General features: G+C 36.3%; 3 protein-coding genes across 3 annotated transcripts; all 3 read left to right on the top strand.

Annotated features, from left to right (window-relative positions):
- The first annotated feature begins 1691 nt into the window (after positions 1-1691).
- LOC136806146 (cholecystokinin receptor-like) lies at positions 1692-2633 on the top strand. The gene has a single exon (XM_067062713.1). The coding sequence runs from the start codon at positions 1692-1694 to the stop codon at positions 2631-2633; it is 942 nt and encodes a 313-aa protein (XP_066918814.1).
- Positions 2634-4864: 2231 nt separating this feature from the next.
- LOC136806139 (uncharacterized) lies at positions 4865-11523 on the top strand. The gene is made up of 8 exons (XM_067062706.1): positions 4865-4954; positions 6064-6335; positions 6577-6735; positions 7218-7343; positions 7747-8004; positions 8974-9516; positions 10183-10680; positions 11240-11523. Exons 1-8 carry the CDS (start codon positions 4922-4924, stop codon positions 11412-11414), a joined length of 2064 nt encoding a protein of 687 aa, XP_066918807.1. The 5' UTR covers positions 4865-4921; the 3' UTR covers positions 11415-11523.
- Positions 11524-13443: 1920 nt separating this feature from the next.
- LOC136806138 (chymotrypsinogen B-like) lies at positions 13444-21268 on the top strand. Its single transcript, XM_067062705.1, has 8 exons — positions 13444-13597; positions 14330-14489; positions 15529-15634; positions 16526-16640; positions 17143-17365; positions 17825-17997; positions 19669-19779; positions 20913-21268. Exons 1-8 carry the CDS (start codon positions 13537-13539, stop codon positions 21164-21166), a joined length of 1203 nt encoding a protein of 400 aa, XP_066918806.1. The 5' UTR covers positions 13444-13536; the 3' UTR covers positions 21167-21268.
- The last annotated feature ends 230 nt before the right edge of the window (positions 21269-21498 follow it).

Genomic DNA, 21498 nt, shown 5'->3' with positions numbered 1-21498 from the left:
AGGCAAAAAATTAAAACCTTTTTATTCGAGAAACCTTTTGTGTCTCGTTGCAAAACAACACCGTCTGGAAAACCAAAGACTAAATAACGAGATTGCTCACGGGAATTTTTTGACCCGCATTCCGCGCGATCGTGTTTAATCGCCCGTGCGTGTACGCTCTGTGGATTCTGTCTGCTGTATATGGGTACTGTATGCAATAAAAAGCTCCTCTCCTCAGTCTTTTGAGACTTTAAGGAGATTGGAGAGTGGAAATTCTAATTTCACAGGCACTAGCAGGGTTTCCAGCCCGTTTGCAGCAGTCCCACTATAGAGCAGCCCTGTAAATCCCCTGAGAATCGGCGATCGGCTCCCGTATGTTTGAAATGATAAATCATTTGTTTAAGAAGTTAATACCTTGACAGGGTAAATAAAATTATAAAGGTCATGGCAAAAAACTTATTGTATGATGCTATTACTCTCCATGATACATTTGAAGTGGCATAGGGGATAAGGCGTTGGACTGGTATGTTAGTGTAAGACATTTTCGAGAGTTCGAATCCTATACAGTGCGTTGGAGTTCGTGTTATTTTGTCAGCATTGACCAAACTTTTTCTGGTTTTATGAGCTCTTATTGATACTTTTGAAAATTCCCGTTATATTTTTAAGAAACAAAAGTTTTCTAAGTGGTGTCACCTCAGTGCAGTTTGACTCAAGTACAGTCTTTCAAAATAGATCAGGTTGGTTAGCGGATGGAGAGTCAAGAGTTAAGAGTCACGACTTTCCCTTCTCTTGAAAATCCAGTATTCCATAACTTTCAACTAAAAAAATGCATAAAAATCGACTTTCGTCTTTTTTTATTATTATCACTTTTTTCAGAACCACAGAAATTTGTACGGTTTTTTAAGGTCGCCAAAGTGTCCGAAAAAAAATTGGCACCCAAGTTATTTTGATTCCCCTACCCCTTAGCTTTCCAAAAATGTATAACAAGTGCTTTGACTAAAAAATCGAGCGATTTTACAAATTTCCCCCTACTAAAAAGAAAAGCAGCTAAAAAATGATTGACAGGTCTAAAAAATGATTGACAGGTGCGAGTTTGCTCGCGCGGGTTAAAAATTCTCGTGAGCAATCTCGTTATTTAACAGAATGTAAACAAAAGCCACTTCTTCCATTTTAATAAAATATGATTCATAAAATAAAATTTGAGAAAACTATCACAAATGATGAAAGAATATTCTTGAAGATAATTACAGTCCAAAATTTGTTTTTCATATATTACACAGTAGATACCACATTTTTTTTGCAATCAAAAAAAAAAATATTAAAGACAAAATACCTACTGTTAGCAATATTACACATAACAACAACAATGTATTCTTTGCCACGGAAAGTCATGTGACATCTTCAACCAATAAGATTTAATAATTTTGAGAATAAAAAAAACACTATGGTTTAACTCACTAAAAGATTATGTTTACTGAAAACACATAAATAATCTTTAGTAAGTGTTCTGGTTGTACCCCAGTTCAGACGTCATGCCGTTGGCGAAGAAGTTTTTAAAGTGTAAAAACAGCCTGCTTAAATCTCACGGAAAGGGTATCAGTCTCCGGGGATCATTTCAACGTTTATTCTTTTTTACTACAAAAAAGTTTTTAAATTGGAATATTTGTTAATCTGAATGGATGTTGAATAAATTCATGTAACAGGGGAAAAAAATGGGATCAATAAAGATGTTATCTATTGGTTATTTCGTTGTATCGCTTATGGGATTCACAGGAAATTCGTTATCCATACTTCATATGTACAAGAAGACGAGTAGTTTTTCATCTTTTGAAGCATCTGATATTTGCTTGCTATCCTTATCCATTACAGACCTTCTAGTTAGTATGATACCTCTGCCAACATTCGGAACATATGTGCTACTAATGGGCGAAAGGGGTGACATCGAATTACAAGTGATTCGATATATATCAGGTATCTCATTATTGATGTCCCTCTGCAATTTGAATTTATTATCGTTGGAGCGACTGATTAAAATCACACTTTCAAATAAACATCTAGATTGGGTGGAAAACAGACGAATTGTCAGATTAATTTTGATTTGTTGGGTATTTGAAGGAACGATTCTTTCGTCATCTTTCTACAGCTCAATAGTATTCGGAATAACAATCATTTTAACCATTGTTTCAACAATCATAATTCTCATTTTGTGTTACATAATCATTTATCGATATCAGCGAACGACAACCGTTTTGGTAGCCTCGTTCCAGTCTGCCAAAGGCAAAGCAAGTATCTCAACAGCTAAAGATCAACCAACGACATCCTCTTCAAGTGGTAAAAACAGTGTATCGACAAGCATAAAACCACCCACAACAACCACACAAAGCAAACTCCGACAACAAAGATTGATTAAGAAGGTTCTAAGTATCTTGTTTCTTCATTCGGTAGTTTTAATAGCAATGTGTATCACTTGTATAGGAGCTGTTTCAGCAATAAACAATACCTCTGGACAAGATTTTGGCTTCTTTGTTGGATTCTTACTATCCACATTGAATTCGGCATGCGCTAATCCAATCATTTATTTTTTCCAGACCAACAATTTCAAAAAGAACATCCGCAAACTATGCTGTTGTCCAATGAAAAGAATAACGCCCTAAGAGTGTTAGGAGTAACGCCCGAAGAGTGTTAGGAGTACGCCCGCAGAGTGTTAGATTTAATGCCCGCAGAGTGTTAGGAGTAACGCCCGCAGAGTGTTAGATTTAACGCCCGCAGAGTGTTAGGAGTAACGCCCGAAGAGTGTTAGCCTGTTAAAGTCAATTTGAATGCATCCTATGATCTGATTAGAAACCATTCTAGCCCTTGTTGTTGACTTTCTCACATTTTGCATTACATGGTTTTCTAAAAGCATACGCAGCTGGAACAGAACCTCGTAATAACGTCAATCTGACATTCATACAACGTTAGATGAACGATGTCGCCCGACTGGGTACCGAGAATCAACTATAAACTGAACCCTAAAAAAATTGTAAAGAATTAAAAAAACCTTCAGCTACGAGGGAAACATTTCCTTGCCACTAAAACTTGTCATATTTAAGTGAGCTTTTAACAAATATTATTATTGAATGTTGTAAATTGAAATTTGATTTGAATTTTATTACTAACTTGTGATCATGGTGCAAAGAAGACACCGAAACGTCAACAATAATGAAAATTAAATTTATTCTAGTTTTCACTTTTTTTATCAAATTTATCTGGTCCAGTAAGAAATCTTTTCAAATATTGGTATGTTTCATCAGAATGTCATTCACAGATATAATGTGTCGAAAAATTTGATTAATCCCATTCATACTCGGCTTTTAGAAGGCCCGGAGAGGGGGGTGCTTAGGCAAGTGAAGGTACGGGTATGTGCCACCCGTATGGGTACCTTTTTGTAACCTGACAGTCACTGTAAGGGTCAGAAAATTTTTTTCTCCCCAAAAAAATCGAGATTTCGTCAGATTAGTACTAAGAAGGGTCGTAAAATTCACAAAATTTTCCATTTCCGATCTTCTATAATTCGATTTTCTATAACTCGAGTCTTTCTTTAATTCGAACTAAAAAAATGGTTCTCTCGACTGGAAAGTATTGTAAGATACTCTCCATGAATCTTTCCCGATCCCAGGGTTAGGAAGCCGGGCGGCACCTAGTACCATCCCCCCGGAGTTAAAAGGCCGTTGACCCTGTGAAAACAAACGAGGGGTAGTCTGAATCGCAGACCTCTATAGATATACTTCCTTTATAGAATAATTTTTTTTCAGTAGAGGATGAGCAGTAGCCTAAACAAGAGGTTACTAGGCCATCCATGTAAAATATTATCTCTATCCAAAATTAGTGGCATTTGTTGTATTATCGAAACAAATATTAAACTTATTGAATTAAGTAGTCTACAAGGCTATTAAGCCCTTTATTAGGAAAAATATGTTTGGAAAATTGATGCAAGAAAAGTAAAAGAAGTCTTACATGAAATTTTAAGAGCAGTGTAAAAAAAACGACAAAACCTTCAAATATCCCTGAGCTTTCATACACTTCGAGCAACTCAATACCGGTGACATCGAGATCAATTACTGTAGTCAACAGGCGACAAATAAATTCGCCGAAATGATCAACATTTTCTCAAAATTTCGATATTTCATTGAAAACTAGTATCATATTAAACGAGTCTAACAACAAATACCGTTGTCGGCAAAAAATTTGTTGGCATAAAATTTCGTCGGCTATAAAGAATCGTCAGTAAAAAAACTTTGTCACGTTTTTATAAGTTTTTACAACTTTCTCGAAAATAAAACTCGTGAAGTCGCGTGAAAAAAGATCTGCCATCCAGAGCTGACGAGTATTCCTATCAGTATTTGGAACTACAGGAACCATCGCGAATCACACGCGGTACCTGAGGAGAATGGACATAAGTGTTAAGGCCGGTCTCCACTTTCGCGCGAAATGGGCGATAGTTTCTTTCTTAACCTTTTTTGCCTGAAGAAAAAGGTTACGTCATAATAAAGTTTCGTGCGAACAAAAAAAAAAGTTGAAATAAGTTCTACTTTTTTGATCCGTTACATCAATTTCGACCAATGGAATTGCTTCATTTTTCATCCGACCAATGACCTTATAAAAACCTCAAAAAGTTGTCACTCATGTCGCACTAAAGTGGATACCGGCCTTTACTGCGTATCTCTAAAATTTCAATTAAAAAGTAAACCCGATAAGAAGAAAAGAACCATGGTTTATCTCTCCCAAAAAAAAAAAGATTTTAGTTTGAACACGGCTCTAAAAGTGACGTCAAATATATTTTTTCTTATTAATAAAGAAAATTGAGTTCATAACAAAAGTAGTTGAGTTTGTATATAGCAAGGAATGGCTCTATAGTGTTTGTTATGGATGCAGAGTCACTATTTGATTGATTTTTTGAAGAATGGAAAATTTAAGTCCCCTTGCTGAAAACCAGGTATGTAGAGTACTTTTCGTTTGTTATTTATATACGTTTGTAGAGATGATTTCCTAGAAATTACTTAGCTTGAGGTCTTACATTTTTTAAATTTTCGTATGTTTTGAATTCTAAAGTTTTTTAAAAGTTTTGTTTTTAAATAAGAGTGATATCGTTTGCTTACTCGTCAATTTTAATTTACAAGCTTTTTCACATTGGATTGACACGGATGTGGAGCAAGATGATCAGAAAGAGGAAAAGAAAAACTTTTTTTTTGTTTAGCTCTATCAGCACAATAAAATAATAGGCAGACACTGTCCTGATATGAAATATGTGTCTGATAAGCAACGGGAACACTTATGTAAAAATAAAACCTTTAAGATTTCCATTATTATGTTCACGTATAAGTAAATGTGGCCTCGCCTAAGAAGAATTTATGGCGTGATGGCGTGATCGGACAATCCGCTGGGGGTGAGATGGGGGCTCAGTAGCCCTACCACTCAAAATGTAGGCTGAACGCTTCTCCTTTGATGTTTTGATACAGGAGATCGATGTGTATCGTGTATAAAATCCCTGTCTGAGAGTTACATCAAATTCGGGGTAACATGTTTCAATTTTCTAAGAAAGGTTTAAAAATCCAACAATTGTAATATCATAAAACTTACTCATCAAGCTAATAAGTACTTACAAAGACGAACGGTAATTGTCCGACGGGAATTTTATACATGATACGCATCCCCTTAGACAATGTTATCGTCCGTCAAGATTAGCGCTCGGGAAAATATGTTGCGGAGGTTAAAGCCGTTCATGGCCGTAGAGGATAAATGCCGCGGAAGTGATGAATGATACGTATTGGACGCATTAGACATTGGGTCCCTCCGAAATTTTACCCGCCTGCGCGGACAAAATTCTCGCCCGACTTGTTACTTCCCGCGTGGCTACTTTTCCTTTCTTTTGTACGATTTCGTCTTAGACTAAAGGATCGTCTAGGCATCCCTTATACCAAAACAAATCAAAGGGGATCCGTACAAAGTCTACTCTAACTAAATGTCATATCTACCACATTTCTAATGTCCAAGTCTTCTAAAATAACCTCCTATTATTTATTATTATTTTTTCAACTTTATTAGTTTATCGACCTGAAGAAATCAGTTTGCACACTGAAAAGTAAATTAAGTGAGCAACCGAACGAATTTGATACCCACTGCACCACAAGCAGTGTTGAAGTTGAAGTGGAGAAGCAACTTGGTGTGGAAAACTATACAGACCCTAAAATCGTATTTTCAGACGAAAATTTTCGTCTGACGCACAGCTGTCATAGTTTCAATATATACATATGCTGCGCACTGTCATTTTTGTGGGTTTTTGGAACTATTGTTCCAAAAGAAATTCAAAATGTTCTGTAAGTCTATGTGTCTATTCTTTATTTTTTTTTTTTTTTTTAAGTTTCAAATCAGTAAAGCACCCTAAAGGCCTACATGGGAACAATGTCTTATTATTTTGCCTACCTACTTAGCTTTTTATGTCAAAAGAAACCGTTTTGTCTGTCTCTGTTTGAATTGATTGAGATGTCGAATCGTAATTCTATCTTTTCAAAATGATCTCTAACTAAATATTTGATATACGCCTTCAATTTCCTGTAGGTACCCACCACAAAAGACTTGGTACACGACAATACAAATTTTTTTCAATGGACCACCCAAAGTAAACGCCCAGAATGTTTGGCATGAACTTTACGCTTTATGGGCGTTTAACGCCCTTTATTTCCTCATTGTCTTTGGTTTTTCTCGTTACAAATCAAGGTAAGTAAATTTTTCATTAATCATGAGATTATTAGTCTTCAAGGTTTAACTTATTGATCCTCCTTAGAGCCTTAATGGCAGTATACGAACAAAAATCGGCGGGAGAGTTTTGTTGTACCCTTTACCACCCCGCTCCCACGGGCGTTTTTTATGTTTTGCAGAGACGTTCAGAATTTTGCATACAATGTTCTGAGACACCGAATGTTGTCTAACCATAACAAACCGAACTTCGCGTTATCTTTTCAGTCAGCGAAGAAGAGTCTCCCTGGTACATGCTAGTTTGGCTGAAGAATGGAAAATTCTACCAGATGTATACTCTGTTCGGCAAAAGACCCTGCTTGCGAGTTTTCTACGACTTTGGGCTTATTTCTTAGTTACTGATTTGTCTTTATAGACTATAGCATAGTCTATTTTAAGGGCAGCTTTAATATCTCTCACAGATGAATGATTAGACTTATGTCATATTTATTTTCACTCTATAGCTATGATCGCCGAGAAAATAGAATAAATGAGTTTATCGATCGAAAGAGGAAGGTGAAGAATCTGGTCATTGTCTTAAGCACCGTTGCTATTTCGTCAGCGACCGTATATATGTACCGATCATACCGGTAAGTAAATAGTACCTCAAGGGAAAAACCTTTGTTGGTAAAAGGTTTTGTTGATAGGAACAAGTTTTCTTTCTTGAAAACAAAAAACATTCCCACCAATTCTAGAAGTGTGGGGGGGCGGTATATTGAACTCTTTTGAACCAATCAGATTGCAAATTTGTTTTTGGGTTGCCGATAAAGTAATATTTCACTCGTTTCAGATTTTCCGTATACCCGGGAAAAATCCTTGGAACTATATTTCTCATATTGTACTCGCAACGGTCCGATAACTATTACCTATTTATATGATAAAAAAATTCAAATTTGATCGTGAGGGAGACGTACTTGACCTCTTAAGCTCCCGAGGCATCTAACTGTTGATCTCAAAAGAGAATTCGTTATTCCATCTTCCATTATTCCATAGGTTTGCAGATTTACGTGCGTTCTTTACACGTGCACCACCATCACCACCACCAGTGCCAGTTGGTTTCTTCAGGGAAATCCTTGTCAATTATTTGTGCCAAATGGTGATGTTGGTTGGCTTGCCTATTGCGCTTGGAGTTTTGGCACAAAGAGAAAATTTTAAAGGACCAAAGAAACGTTATGTTGCAGCTTTTGGTGGATTTGTTGTCATTTGTTTGGCAATCTGCTATTTTACTGGATATAATTTTAAACTATTTGGGTAAGTTTCTTACAACCTATAATATTTCAAATTTGAAAATAATTGACACTTTATCCTAGGTACAAAGAAAGTGCTGATATTGAAAATACCAACCTAAAGTAAGTGTCTGTCGGTGGCTGTCGGCGGACCCGGGAGTGAGGGAGTCTATCCCCTTTTCTATTTGCGCTAAACCCCAGGGGAGGGGTACTCATATGATCTGGCCTACGTCATGTGCCGCGCTTAAGAGTAGGTTTTTTAGCATCCCCAAAATACACTGTAAGGGTGTGTTTCTGTGGTATTGCACTGTAAGGGTCGAATTTTACAATATTGTTAACCGGTTTTCAGCCAAGCCAATATTAAATGATAACACTTGCTTGACTGCAGATAAGTTAAAAATAATCTTATTCTGTTATTTCCGTAACTTTCTTTCGCAGCAAGGCTTAACTTTAAAATTAAATATTTACCCGTTTTATTTGAGAAAAAGTTGAGAAACATAATGCACTATAAGGGTTAGGTAAACCAAGACAAAATGCACTGAAAGGGTACCTTGTCAACCATCTCAAACTGCACTGTAAGGTTGCGATTTTGAAAAGTAGTTTTTGCGCGGCACATACCGTTGTTTCAAAATCGAGTGCCCCCTCCCCCACGGGCGCTAAACTTGGGAGATCCAATGCTGAGGTGGAGCGCCACACTTACTCTCAGTAACTTACCACCTAGATCTGACTAACTGACCTAAGCTATTCTCCCTGAGTTGGCGGTGACCGTGGATCCAGACCACAACCCTTAGACTGTAAGGCGAATGCTCTATCGACTGAGCTACTTGACCCGTACCAACCTATTAAGTTAAAAAACTCTAGCATGGTTAAAAGGTGGTCTTAGGTAAGGGTGGGATCTAACAAATCGAACGCAAATAAATCAGATGTAATTCTTCCAGTAATTAAACTCAACTCTGCAATATTTCTAAATTATCAATCATTTTCTTATTTTTAGATCTGAGAATATTACTCCATTGGAGTCTGCAAAGAGCTCACAAGACTTTCAAAAAATGGATATTTTGAAAGACTTTGTTCTGTATAGTTTGATTGGATCGATCGTTATAATGTCTGCCATCTGCTTTGCAAAGGCTGTAATGGTATTTGGGAAAAGGATTTCATTGAAAATTTCAATGCAAAACACCTACAAGAAAATTAAGATTACGATACTAGCGTTATATAAAACGTTCAAGTTCTTCCATGATGAGCTTATGGAAAAATACGAAGGAAACATCAACCATAAAGTTTTCTTTGCATTGAGATTCATGTTGAGGGTGACTGTGTTTGTAAGGATTTTGAAAGACAATGGTCAAAGATTCTACAAACGACGATCATTGTTGATCATGGGCTTCGTTGAGACCGTCGTAACTTATGGAAAAACGATTTACGAAAGATACTTGCAAAAGTGTTCTTTAAAAAGAATGTTGTTGGCCATTACTATTGTTGTAATCGCTGTTATGGCATCTGGATGGTACTTTAACGATGCTGTTGAAACGTCCGTGTAAGTAGACCTTTGTCATCTTAACTGCCTAGCTCCTCTGGTTGATTTTTTTCTGATTGAAAGACTAAAAACCGATCATAGAAAGGGCCGTCCGCATAGTACGTACGCTGTAAAATATCGAAAATCGAGTAACCCCTTCTCGCCTGTACGCAAGCGTACGCAAATGGCTATTATACCCCCCTCTGGTAAGTACGTACTTTTTCATTCAAACCCCCCCCCCCTCGGTTGAAGAAAATTTTGAATTCAAATCGTTTGTTCGGACCTTTATCTCATATAAGAAACTCAATGTTTATCAAGAAACTTTTTCTTTTCCTTGATGCGTATAACAAGCGTAAAAGTCGACAAAGAAACAAGCGAAAAAGGGCTATGAAAAAACTATCTTTGCGTACGTAAATTTTTCTTTTACCCCTCCCCTCCCCCTGTACGCAAGTATACGCTTTTAAGAAGACCCCCCCTCCCCCCTTAGTGCGTACGTACTATGTGGACGGCCCCTAAAAGAATCCAATAATACAATAGAGTTTCGATAACTCGAACGGAAACGGGAGGATTAGGAAATCGTTCGCGTTAAGGACACATTCGAGTTATTGAAACTCAACTGTGTTTTTACTTTTTCCTCGTTCTATTAGTACTTTCATATGTACTTTTGTTTTTACTTTATCTTCATAGTTTACCACCAACACCTTCAATACCATCGCCCCCAGAAACTCTCTCGCTCTCCCCAGAACAGGAGATTTTATTTATGGTTGCCTTACCATCGTCCTGTCTTCTCGTGTTGTTGATGTTTACAATTTACACAGAAATGATTGTGCCAATGATGACATATCACCATAAAATTTCAATATTGCTTTACACAAAATTCATCATTGATAAGTTTCTTGACGAATATAAAAAAATAATCAACCGCAAAGTTGCATTTGCATTGAAAAACATTTTGAGGGTGACCGTCATCATGAGGATTTTGAAAGACAATGGTCAAAGGTTCTACAAGCGAGGATCTTCGATGATCATGGGTTTCGTTGAAACCGTCGTAACTTACGGAAAAACGATCTGCGAAAGATTCTTGCAAACGTTTTCTTTAAAAAGAATGTTGTTGGCCGTTACAATTGTTGCTATGGCTGTTATTGCATCTGGATGGTATTTTAACGATGCTGTTGAAATGGATGTGTAAGTAGATTTTTATCACTTTATCCCTCTAGCTCCACGTTGATTTTTTTCTGATTGGAAGGTCGGCCTACAGGAGGGTCGAAGTATACCCATTACTGTATATATGAAAGATTTCAAAAATACAGTAAACTGATTCTAGTTAAGGAGTCATTAAGTAATTTAAGCTCTACTGAGCTTCTTCTATTCACCTTGCTCTTCTCTTCTACTCTAAGGTCCTGAATAATAGGGGGGGGGTCTGAATAAAAGGGGGCGTCCGAAATTTTTGCAAAATATAATAAACGGGAGGGTCTGAATAAACGGGGGGCCTGAAAATCATCATCATTTGACACGTATTTGACCTGGTTTGCAGTACTCTAAGGTCGTTCGAAATAGATTAAGCCTGATTTACACTTCAACTCAAAAACAAAAAAACTTGAAAATTAATAAACGGGGGGGTCCTAATAAGAACGGGGGGTTCGAAAAATTTTCGAAAATTAATAAGCGGGTGGGGACGTCTATTCGGGACTTTAGAGTATCAATGCTTTCATTTGTATTTTTGATATTTTTTTTATTTCCATAGTTTACGAGAAGCCCAGTCAACACATTCAACACCATCTCAACCCGGAACTCTCTCGCTCTCCCCGGAGCAGGAAATTTTATTTATGGTTGCGTTACCATCGTCCTGTCTTCTCGTGTTGTTGATATTCACAATTTACACAGAAATGATTGTCCCAATAATGACATGTCGCAGATGAATTCTCCTGTTTTATGCATATTATAAATTCTTTAAATTAGACTTTAAACTTTAGGAAATTTAAATTAAATTTTTTTTTTCAAATATCGAAACATTATTAAAAAGAAATATAAAAACCTCCCCAAAATACTGCAAGGCTCCTATACTATCTATCATATTGGAGCAAAAATTCCATATTTTGCGACCGCTCTTTGATACTCTTTAACTTCCACCAAAATTCCATAAATGCGAACTAAAAATTACTGCACTACATATACAAGGTTAGCCTGGATATCCAAAAAAAAAACTAAATTTACCTCAACATACAAAGTTCTAAAATTATAGAGCTTGGTCTCCCTAGAGCATGAAAGTGCAAACCCATGTTTTTCCTAGCCAACCCAGGGCAACGAAACAGAATTCAATAAAAAGCAGCCTTACAAGAATCTAAAACTATTTAAAATATCCAAAGATTACACCAGAGTCCATGAACAAGTTTGCATGTATTATCATGACCAACCATGTTTTCTTGGAAAACGAACTTGCCTCTGTTTTCTTCTTTTTCATGTTTTCATGTAACATAAAGCTCTATCTTCACTAGCAAGTGGAGGACTATCCTTTTTTTGCTTCAAATTAGCCCGCGACGTGTAGATAAGTCCGTACGGCTTTAGCGAAGTGAGCGCAAGCAAGCGGACTGCATTCTAATATGGAGAATGCAAATCGCTTTAGGGAGACCAGTACATAAAATATAAAAAACTAGACTGTGAATTAGTTTACAGCCTGGATATCCAGGCTAATACAAGGTGGGCAAAAGAAAATTGGTCAAACAAAAATTGTTTTACTTGTAGAGCCAATTAGTGCCATAGAAATTCTAAAACTTTGATAGTTTGTCTTTGTCTTTTTACGATATTTTGGCATGTCCCTCCCCTGCCCTGAAGACATTTTTACAACTTTCTGACAATACATTCCTCAACCGAATTTCTTAGTTAATGGAATGCGAATCCTTTGTTTTAAATGTTATTTATAAGAAAGAGTCTTTCATCGAGTCAAGTATCTGAGGATTTTTTTTTCATCCCCTGTATGCTAAAATTGTCAGTTTGTATGTAAGCCACCGTGTCACAAACTCGCAGGGACCCCCACCTCACTGGAAAATTGGGCCAAAATTTCGTCCCCGGTTGTGAAAATTCTCTACAATTTAAGCCCCATCTCACTTAGAAATGACTTTTGTTTTATCGCCATCTAAAATTCAACAGATAAAGTTCCTCTCTAAAACCACCCCAATGCATTTATTTCTAGCTTGTAACAATAGAATTTCCCATTGAAAACTTTTTCCAGGGCTGTGAGACAGAAGGTGTGTTACTTTCGGGATTTAGAATAAGGGCAAAATTTTGATTTTTGGGAATAAAAGCCCTTCAACAATGACTGTTATATGGCAAATTAAATTTGTTCCGCAATATCAAGGAGTTTTCAATATTTGTACCAGCTGTCTCAACAGTCATCTGGTAAAATCCCAGAGACTCCTAAAAGCTTTTTTTATAAGAACTTCCAAAATTTTTGAAGCCTTTAGATGTCCATACCTTTTTGAGTGTTGAGTGTTCTTAAAATGTTCTTAATTTCATCATTTGTGAGTATTTTTGTCCAATTACCTAAAAAATTGGATTTTTTTAATATTTTGGCCATCGGAGTCTCATCTGTTCTTATAAAAAAGTATACTCGAAAAAAACAGTGCCCGAAAACAATATATACAAAACAATTTAATTTTTGTAAAACGATTTTTCAAGCAGTACATTTTAAATACATGAAAATTTCTATGTAATTTTCATGTTTTCAAAAATTTACATGTAAATGTGAAAACTTATTTCAAATACAGATTTGCAATCCTTTCTTCATAACGAAACAGACTTTCTAAATAGAAAAAAAGCAAGATAAGCCTCGTGCCCAGGACATTTTAAGGGCTCTCTTTTGAACAAGGATCAACTTTGGCATACGAAAGAATAGCCATATCTATACGCATTTCACATTATGTAATATTTGTATATCCATAAAATATAAATCAGAGTATTAGAAAAAGCTTAGTGTCATTTCAGCTCTGACTTTAAAACGTGCAAGATCAAAGAGTTCAATTTTGAATTTGGTGAATAGTAACAATGAAAATTCAAATCTTTTTCATGGTACTTTTGACCTATCAGTGCCAACTGGCAACATCAGGTAAACACCTTTTTTACACCCCTGTCTCACAGCCCCGGTGGAACTTTCTTCCTCAGTGGGGATAAAAAGTCCTATTGAAATCCCAATAGGGACAGAAATTCTTGTTCCAAGGTTTAAAGATCCAGTAGGGATGGGTTTGGATAATTCAACATTGAATGGGGATGGGAATTAAAGTCAATTCCCTAGTGGGGCTGAAATTTCAGGGTATTTTCCCACCGGGGACGCAATTTTTGGCAAATTTTCCAGTGGGCTGGGGTCCCAGCAGGTCTGTGACACAGAAGTGTTTTTAGCAAGATGTTTAGATTTTTCATTTGTCCTAACTCCTGAAATAAAAATCTACGAAATCCACAGAGCTAAGAATGTTCGTACAATGTGTTTAACTTTTGAGTTCCAAGCATGGTTTTGGTCATTGTAGATGTTCACATCAAAGGTTCCAGGTCCCACCAAAAAAATGAGGTCCCACCACTACTTAAAACTCCCACCTAAATTCAGCGACCCTAAGTCCCAGCACTTCATTTAGAAAAATTCAAACTCTGAAAAAGAATTAAGGTAACACAAAATAGCTTGTTTTATCGAGGACTTATGATAGCTAAGTATACTAAATGTTATTATCTTTAAAATAGTTAACAAAATTACACTTCGGAAGCCCAAATCAACAAACCCCTATAGTGGGGGTAAACACTATGTATGACAATGAACAGTCTCACAATGAACAATTTTTCTCATTGTTAGCCACCATTATGTATGATAAAGTGTATGAGATCACACTTTACACCGGTCATGAGAGTTGGGCCGGAACAAATGCGGGAGTTTGGATCAAGATCTTTGGAAACGCTGGACATTCCGAATGGAAGAAATTACCCAATGATAAAAAATATTACGAGAAAGGAAGGTGAGTATGAGCTTAGCGTAAATTGAACTAGCCTTGACACCTCTCATCTTACTTTAGAGATGAAAATAGTTGGAAGGTCTGAATATCACTAATTAAATTTTTCTTTGCCGCTACTCAAAAGCGAAGCAATTTCAGTTTCAATCAGTGATTCCGACGTTTCGTTTAATCCTAACTCTAAATAAAGGCCGACTGAATTAGAAGGGGTTGCTCAAAGAAGACCAGCTTACGGTAGCTTATTTTATCGCACAACATTGACTAAATTTAGAGATGAAACCCTTTTCGGTGCACAGATTTCAAAATTTAAATTTGCATCTATCTGACGTCCACAATTAAACAACGTTACAACAATGTTAAAAAAGGCCGAAATGACTCTTCTCGTAAGGGCATTTTTAATACCTTTGCGGAATTCGTCTGCAAAGTATACACTTTTTTCGACCGTAGTTGCGCAGTCAGGTGCGTGTCATTATCCCCCTAAACTCGATCCAATCCTTTTTTGACACATTTTTCTATCGTCTTTAGGTGCGAAAAAAGGACTGCGGCGGTTTTAGTGGGATAACGGAGACAAAAATATGCCCGCGCGAGAATTGGCGGCTACCGTCGAAAATGTGTATTGTTGCCAAGATACTTCAACGCCATTATAGACATAATTAGTGTTTTCACCTTTGTGGCGGAGACCGCATTGATTTTGATAAATCTCGAGAACAGAAAAAACTAAATCAAAATAAAGGAAACACTTACATTAGCATTTGTCACCAAAACCAACTGCTCCAAGATCCAAAACGTCTTTTGTTCAATCACATCGGCTTAAATAAAATAAAAAGTCTTAGGAAGAAAATCATTCTAAAGCTCCATCCAAAATGGTGTACGGTATGAAACGTCTATTCATGGTATTCCTGGTGTAATGTTTTAAACGGACACACCCAAAACAGACCGGGTCTTTGCCACTTATTTTGAATTTAAACAATAAAAAAACTGGTGGCAAACGGCCGGGCTGTTTTGGGAGCTTCCACATAAAACACTTTTTTGTTTCTTTATGTAGTATCGACAAGTTTGATGTGACATTTGATGCGAATTATGGACAGATCAACAAAATACAAGTCGGACAAGATAGTGATGGCATGTATGCTGACTGGAAACTTGAAGAGGTAAGAATGCGAATGCGAATGCGAATGCAACCAAAGGTAAGATCGTAGGCTGCACTAGACTGACACGCCAATACACTCTTCTCGAGATGCATAAATTTATTGTTGTCCTCGTTTTCAAACAGATTTCATTGCTATAAAATTACATATTCACAATGATAATTGTGTTGTTTACACCTCATGAGACATTTTGAATTTCAAGTACTTTTGTTTTGGTATAATTTCATAGCAATGAAATCTGGTTGAAAACGAGGACAACATATAAATTTATGCATCTCGAGAAGAGTGTATTGGGCTGGAACGGTATCACGTGGGAAAAGTGAGCGTAGGAGTTAAGTAAGCGTAGGAAGAAGATTTCGTCGGCGGCAAGGGCTGAAAGCTCTGTTAATCAACAGCCACTCACGAAGTTTTGCTCGCTCTTCTACACAGCTCCTATTCTACCATGTTCCCACTACTATGTTCCCGCCCTCTGACATGATTAATTAACAGACTAGTTTGCTAGTCTAAGGCTGCACGCATCCCCTCTGATATGTTTTGATATAGGGGATGCGAAACGTCTACAATATTGCTGTCTTAATGAAAACAACAACACAATGACTTCATTTGTTTCTTTCTTTGATTGAATGTGATAAAATTTTGTAAAATTTTATAAACTCGTGCAACTTTTGGTTCCCCGAAATTGGGGTAACTCTCGGACAGGACTGAACCTTTCGTGTGGTCAAGCATTTTGAAAATGATTATAATTGAATTAAAGTAAAAGCAAAGGAAACAGAAGTTGGGAGAAAAACCAAATTTCAAGAAAAAGACTTTCGTAAAAAGGACATTCTGCAAAGATCCCACGAAACCTTGCTGTCCAATTTTCCTTGATGTCCACAATTTTTCTGGTATTTGAAGGCTCGTGTTCGCCACTACAACTCTTTGAAAACGTCAAGATTTGTCGTCAGAAAATGGCTGAAAAAACAATACGGAGTTTCAACACGTCACATCGAGGCTACACGAGAAGAAAAAGGTGCTAATTTTAAAATTTGTGATTCTTTACTTTTTGAAAAGTAAATTTTAACTTTATTAGGTTATCATTGTCATCGAAGTGGATTTTAAAAAGCAAGTCACACATTTAAAGCCTTCTTCTTCTTTGCAATGAAATAAGAGTTTGGTAAAAGTTAATTACATAGCTTGAGACACATTTAGCCACCAAACCTTTATGTTTTTTTGTCGGTGAAACGTTGTAGCTGATTGCTATACAGTGAAGTCTTCATAACTCAAACAGGCACGGGGAACACAAATCTGTTCGAGTTGAAAAATTTTCGAGTTATAAAGTAAGGTTTTATAAGGCATTGTTAACTGACGAAACCATAAAACTTGTTCGAGTTAAGGAGACATTAAGAGTTAAAGTTAAAGAAACTCCACATTATTCTCAAATAAAGCTAAATAAAGCCCTTCTACTAAGCGTATACTATTTCTCCATTCATAACAATCCATCTTAACGCATCTTTATCAAATGATTTTTACAGTTAATTGTGGTAGAGCCCCCGCACAGCCAAGAGTGGTCATGGGTGATACATCAGCTAAATCACAATGGCCTTGGCAAGCACAGATCCGTAAGACATCCAACGAACATCACTGTGGTGGAACCCTTATCCACCCTGAATGGGTGTTAAGTGCCTCTCATTGCTATTTCAATGATCAAAGTAAAGATAATTATATCATAACACTTGGTGAACATAATCGTTATCAGTAAGTGAACATTGTGTCGTCCCGTTTAAAATCCATACGAACCTAATTCTTGAAAATGAGACAGTGAGGATATCACCTGGAAATTGCTATAATTTACAAAGTTTTTCCCGGGTTACCCCTGGAAAATAAAGTTCTTCAACACGCGCCCAAGGGATTATTTAATGTTCATCCCAAATCTGGATAAAAGAGAAACTATATCCAAAGGATCTTCAAGATTCCACCAGGGTCAATTTGTCTAACTTACTTTACGTTTACGTTACGTTAGTAATTTCGTAGTAAAGGGTAAAAAATAACCTCTTTCTATGAGTCTTCATTAAATAGTTGTCAATTAAAATCGAATGTATTATAAGAGTGGGGGTTGGAAAAAACAATACCTATTATTATAATACAATGTACATTACGGTATGTGTCCATATTTGAGAAAACAGTGTACATGAGTAGGATATTTCTCTTTTCTAGGCACGAGAGATCGGAACAAACTTTCCGAGTTAAGAAAATGCTCATCCATCCAAACTACAACCCAGATAAAATAAACAACGATTTGACATTACTTCAATTAGACCGTCCGGTATTAATAACGCCCGATGTTCAATTGGCTTGTTTACCGGCTCCTGGATATCAATTACCACCAGGTTTGTAATTATGGACCGGTCATTTTTTAGCTCAGTCCTAACAAAATGGCATACTCGAGCGAGAGTCCCTTTTGAAAAAAAATAGAAAATGTTATAACACTATGCCAGGGTGTCTACGGATTTTTTTTCAGGATTTTCAAGGTTTTAAAGTTTTTTTTGGTCATTTTTAAGTGGTTTTTCAAGGTTTTTTGGCAAAAACTTTGGCACTTTTCAAGGTTTTTTGATACTCAGTTGACATGGCTCTCTACAGGAATTTTGGTTTTTTTTCAGAGTGATAGTTGAAAGAAAAATAGAGGACGGCAAATAAAATTTATTCGCTTTTGGTGCCCGGGTAATTACTTCCACAGTTAAATTTTTATCTCCCTCTCGAGAACAATACCAAAAAAAGAAATACTCCAACTCCCTAGTCTTCCAACTGTAAAAATAAAGAATTAGAAGCAAACCAATTGTTTACAGTGACCGAGGAGGCGCAACCATGGTTTGCGCCGACGAGAGAAAATTTTGATTTTGACTCTTTCAAATCGCTAAAGACGCCTTGTTTTTTATTAATTTTTTACAAAAATCAATTGCCAAAAAAGTTGTTTTAAGGCGTCCTCGAAATTTTATTGATGAACGGCCATTATTCCAAGACGCCCTGAAGCGATTTGAAAATTGGGGAACAGTCGATTTCTTAGGGCTCATGCAAACGGAAAATTAGTGACAAAAACTCAGCTAATGATAAAAGAATATATGTTGCATTCGTTGCGACAGAATCGCAACAGAAACAGGGAAATATGGAATTCTCTATATGTTATAAAGGTTTAGCGCCGCAGGCGGTTTTTTAGTTATTTTTATTTTTCGAATGACTGGATAGTGCTTTTCAAGGTTTTTAACGATTTTTCAAGGTTTTCAAGGTTTTTCCCAGAAAATTGATAGTTTTCAAGGTTTTCAAGGTTGGGTGGTTCATTTTCAAGGTTTTCAAGGTTTTTAAGGTCCCGTAGACACCCTGTATGCATGATGACAATTAAATATTTCATTTCTGCATGTCTGAGTTTTAATCTTTGCCAGTCTTGTTCCAACTAGAAATAGCCTGATCAAAGTAATTACCTCGATAAACGAATATAAGTAGACATGTAATTAACACGAATGGATTGGAAACATTTCGTGTTAATTAAACGCGTAATAAGGTAGATTGCTCGGTAATCGGTCAATGCTATGTATTAATGAACTCAATCATTGCCATGAAATTATATTGAATAGTGCTCGATGATAAACAAACAAGATATCAGAGCCAAGTAAAATTGAGAGAGTTTTCTTTCAATAAAATTACGCAACTGAAAATGTCGTGCTTCTGCACTTGCTCCATGTATCATTGATCTCGTAAATTTCTTGTACATTTGACTAGTTCAAATGCAGAAGCACGAAATATTAAGTCGTGTATTTTAATTGGAAGAAAACTCTCTCAATTTTACTTGGCTCTGATATCTTGTTTGTTTATCATCGAGCACTATTCAATATAATTATCTTTATTAATGAATTCATAATATTCATGACGAAAGCACCCCAAAAAGGGCCCGGGCTACTTTTGGTGCTTCCATATAAAAACACAACGCCTTGAATTCTAAAACATGAAAACTGTTCTACTTACCAACATTTTTTGAGTTATGAAAATCCAATGAATTGACATTTTAGGTGAAGATTGTTTCGTGAGCGGTTGGGGAGATGAATACGTCGGGAGCGGAACACCTGTTGTCTTGAAACACGCAAGACTCCCGTCTGTATCTAATAAAGAATGTTACACAAGTAAGTACCTTAAGGGAACTTTATTTGGCAGGAACTTATTTTGGCGAATAGTGAATTTTTTTATTTTGGCGGGAACTAATTTTGGCGAATGACAGCGTAAATCTGTTCTATTTTGCCTTATTTTGAGCAATTTTAATGAATTTTAGGGGTTATTTAGGCAAAGAAACAAAAAATTAAATTTTGGCGGAAAGTTATTTTGGCAAATCCGCCAAATTAGTTCCCGCCAAAATAAGTTCCCTTAAGGTGTGGGCAAAGGTTGAATTTCGTATTGTACAAGTAGCATATGAGCGTTCTGTCTGGAACCTTCCATGAGCTTAATGGAACGTTCGCATTCATTTGTACTTTCATTTGTATCGCTTTTGATACAAATAAGGGAACAAAAGCAACTAATTTTGGCGAGAAATCATTTTCGGTCAAAATACAAAAAAATCGATCCTTCTCATAGTCATAGTCTACACCATAGATAGCTCCAGGTTTTTAGGACTTACTCTTGGTCTATAGGCACTGCTATAAGCGGCCATCAGTGACCCCCACCGGGAATTCGCTTTTTAATTGAATTAAACATAATAGACAACTTTCACAAAAGAAGTTTATCAATAGAGAAATGAATGTTTAAAACACAGCTGATTGGCTTTTTCGAAACTCTGATGTGTCATCAAAACCTCAGTGTGCATGCGATGTATCCGGAGAAATTCAATATTCAAAACAAGAATAGCGCATATTATATCCCAAAGAGTAGGGTTTTAACGCTCGAAACGAAGGAAGATATGACGTAGTCTATCCTTCCAAATGTCTTTCTAGAACTCCATGAATTATGTACTTTATTTAATAGGATCAATTTTTGTGGGGATTAAATTTCGCAGATTTTGCAGATGGGCTTAACGAAATTTAATTCCCGCGAAATCTATCCCATTAAAGTAGGCTAGAAATAGCATCATACAAATTAAATGCTCTTAGAGTGTGAAGAGTTCCATTAAAAGTGCCGGTTATAAGAATTTGAGGCTGTAGTTATTGTAGAGGGCTAAAATTAACGCAGCTCTCAATTGCCTACATACCTTTTACATAAAATAATCTACAGTCATTAGGAAATCAAACATACCTATTGATTATTGTTTTTCACATCTCCCAAACAGACATGAAGCATATCAACAAAGTTACAGACCAGATGGTTTGTGGTGGCGGTAACAACCGAGGTGGGTGTTTTGGTGATTCAGGTGGTCCATATGTGTGTTTGAACCAAGCTGGGCAGTTTGTTGTCCAGGGTGCAGTCAGTTGGGGTGTAAGTGATTGTAAAGCAAGCGAATTCTTCACCGTCTTTGCAAGAGTTGGAAATTTTGTTAGTTGGATCGAGGAGAATATTTATTCCAAATATATTTCTGATTTCTAAAACGATAATTATTAGAAGTTTATGAATTTGTTAGTTTATCAATTGATTTTTTTTCTTCAAAACGTCGTTTGGTTACAGAAATATATTCATCATTTCGAAGTATATTATATTGCATCATATTGATAAAGGTGCTGGGGTTCATGTAAATTAACAAAAATTCAAATGAATTGATACATAAGGAATGCGAGGGAAAAGACGACGAATTTTTAAAATCTTTACTTTAGAAAATCAATATAATAATGAAGGGAGATGAATGCATGAAGTATTAAACTGGACAAAATATAACAAAATGTAGACACGACAAAGAAATTTGGGCTATCAGTTTTCCATCA

Source organism: Clytia hemisphaerica, unplaced genomic scaffold (assembly GCF_902728285.1).
Source record: "Clytia hemisphaerica strain Z4C2 unplaced genomic scaffold, Clytia hemisphaerica genome assembly, whole genome shotgun sequence".
Lineage (NCBI taxonomy): Eukaryota > Metazoa > Cnidaria > Hydrozoa > Leptothecata > Clytiidae > Clytia > Clytia hemisphaerica.
The sequence above is the reverse complement of the archived record's forward strand: the minus strand, read 5'-3'. Positions and strand labels throughout refer to the sequence as shown.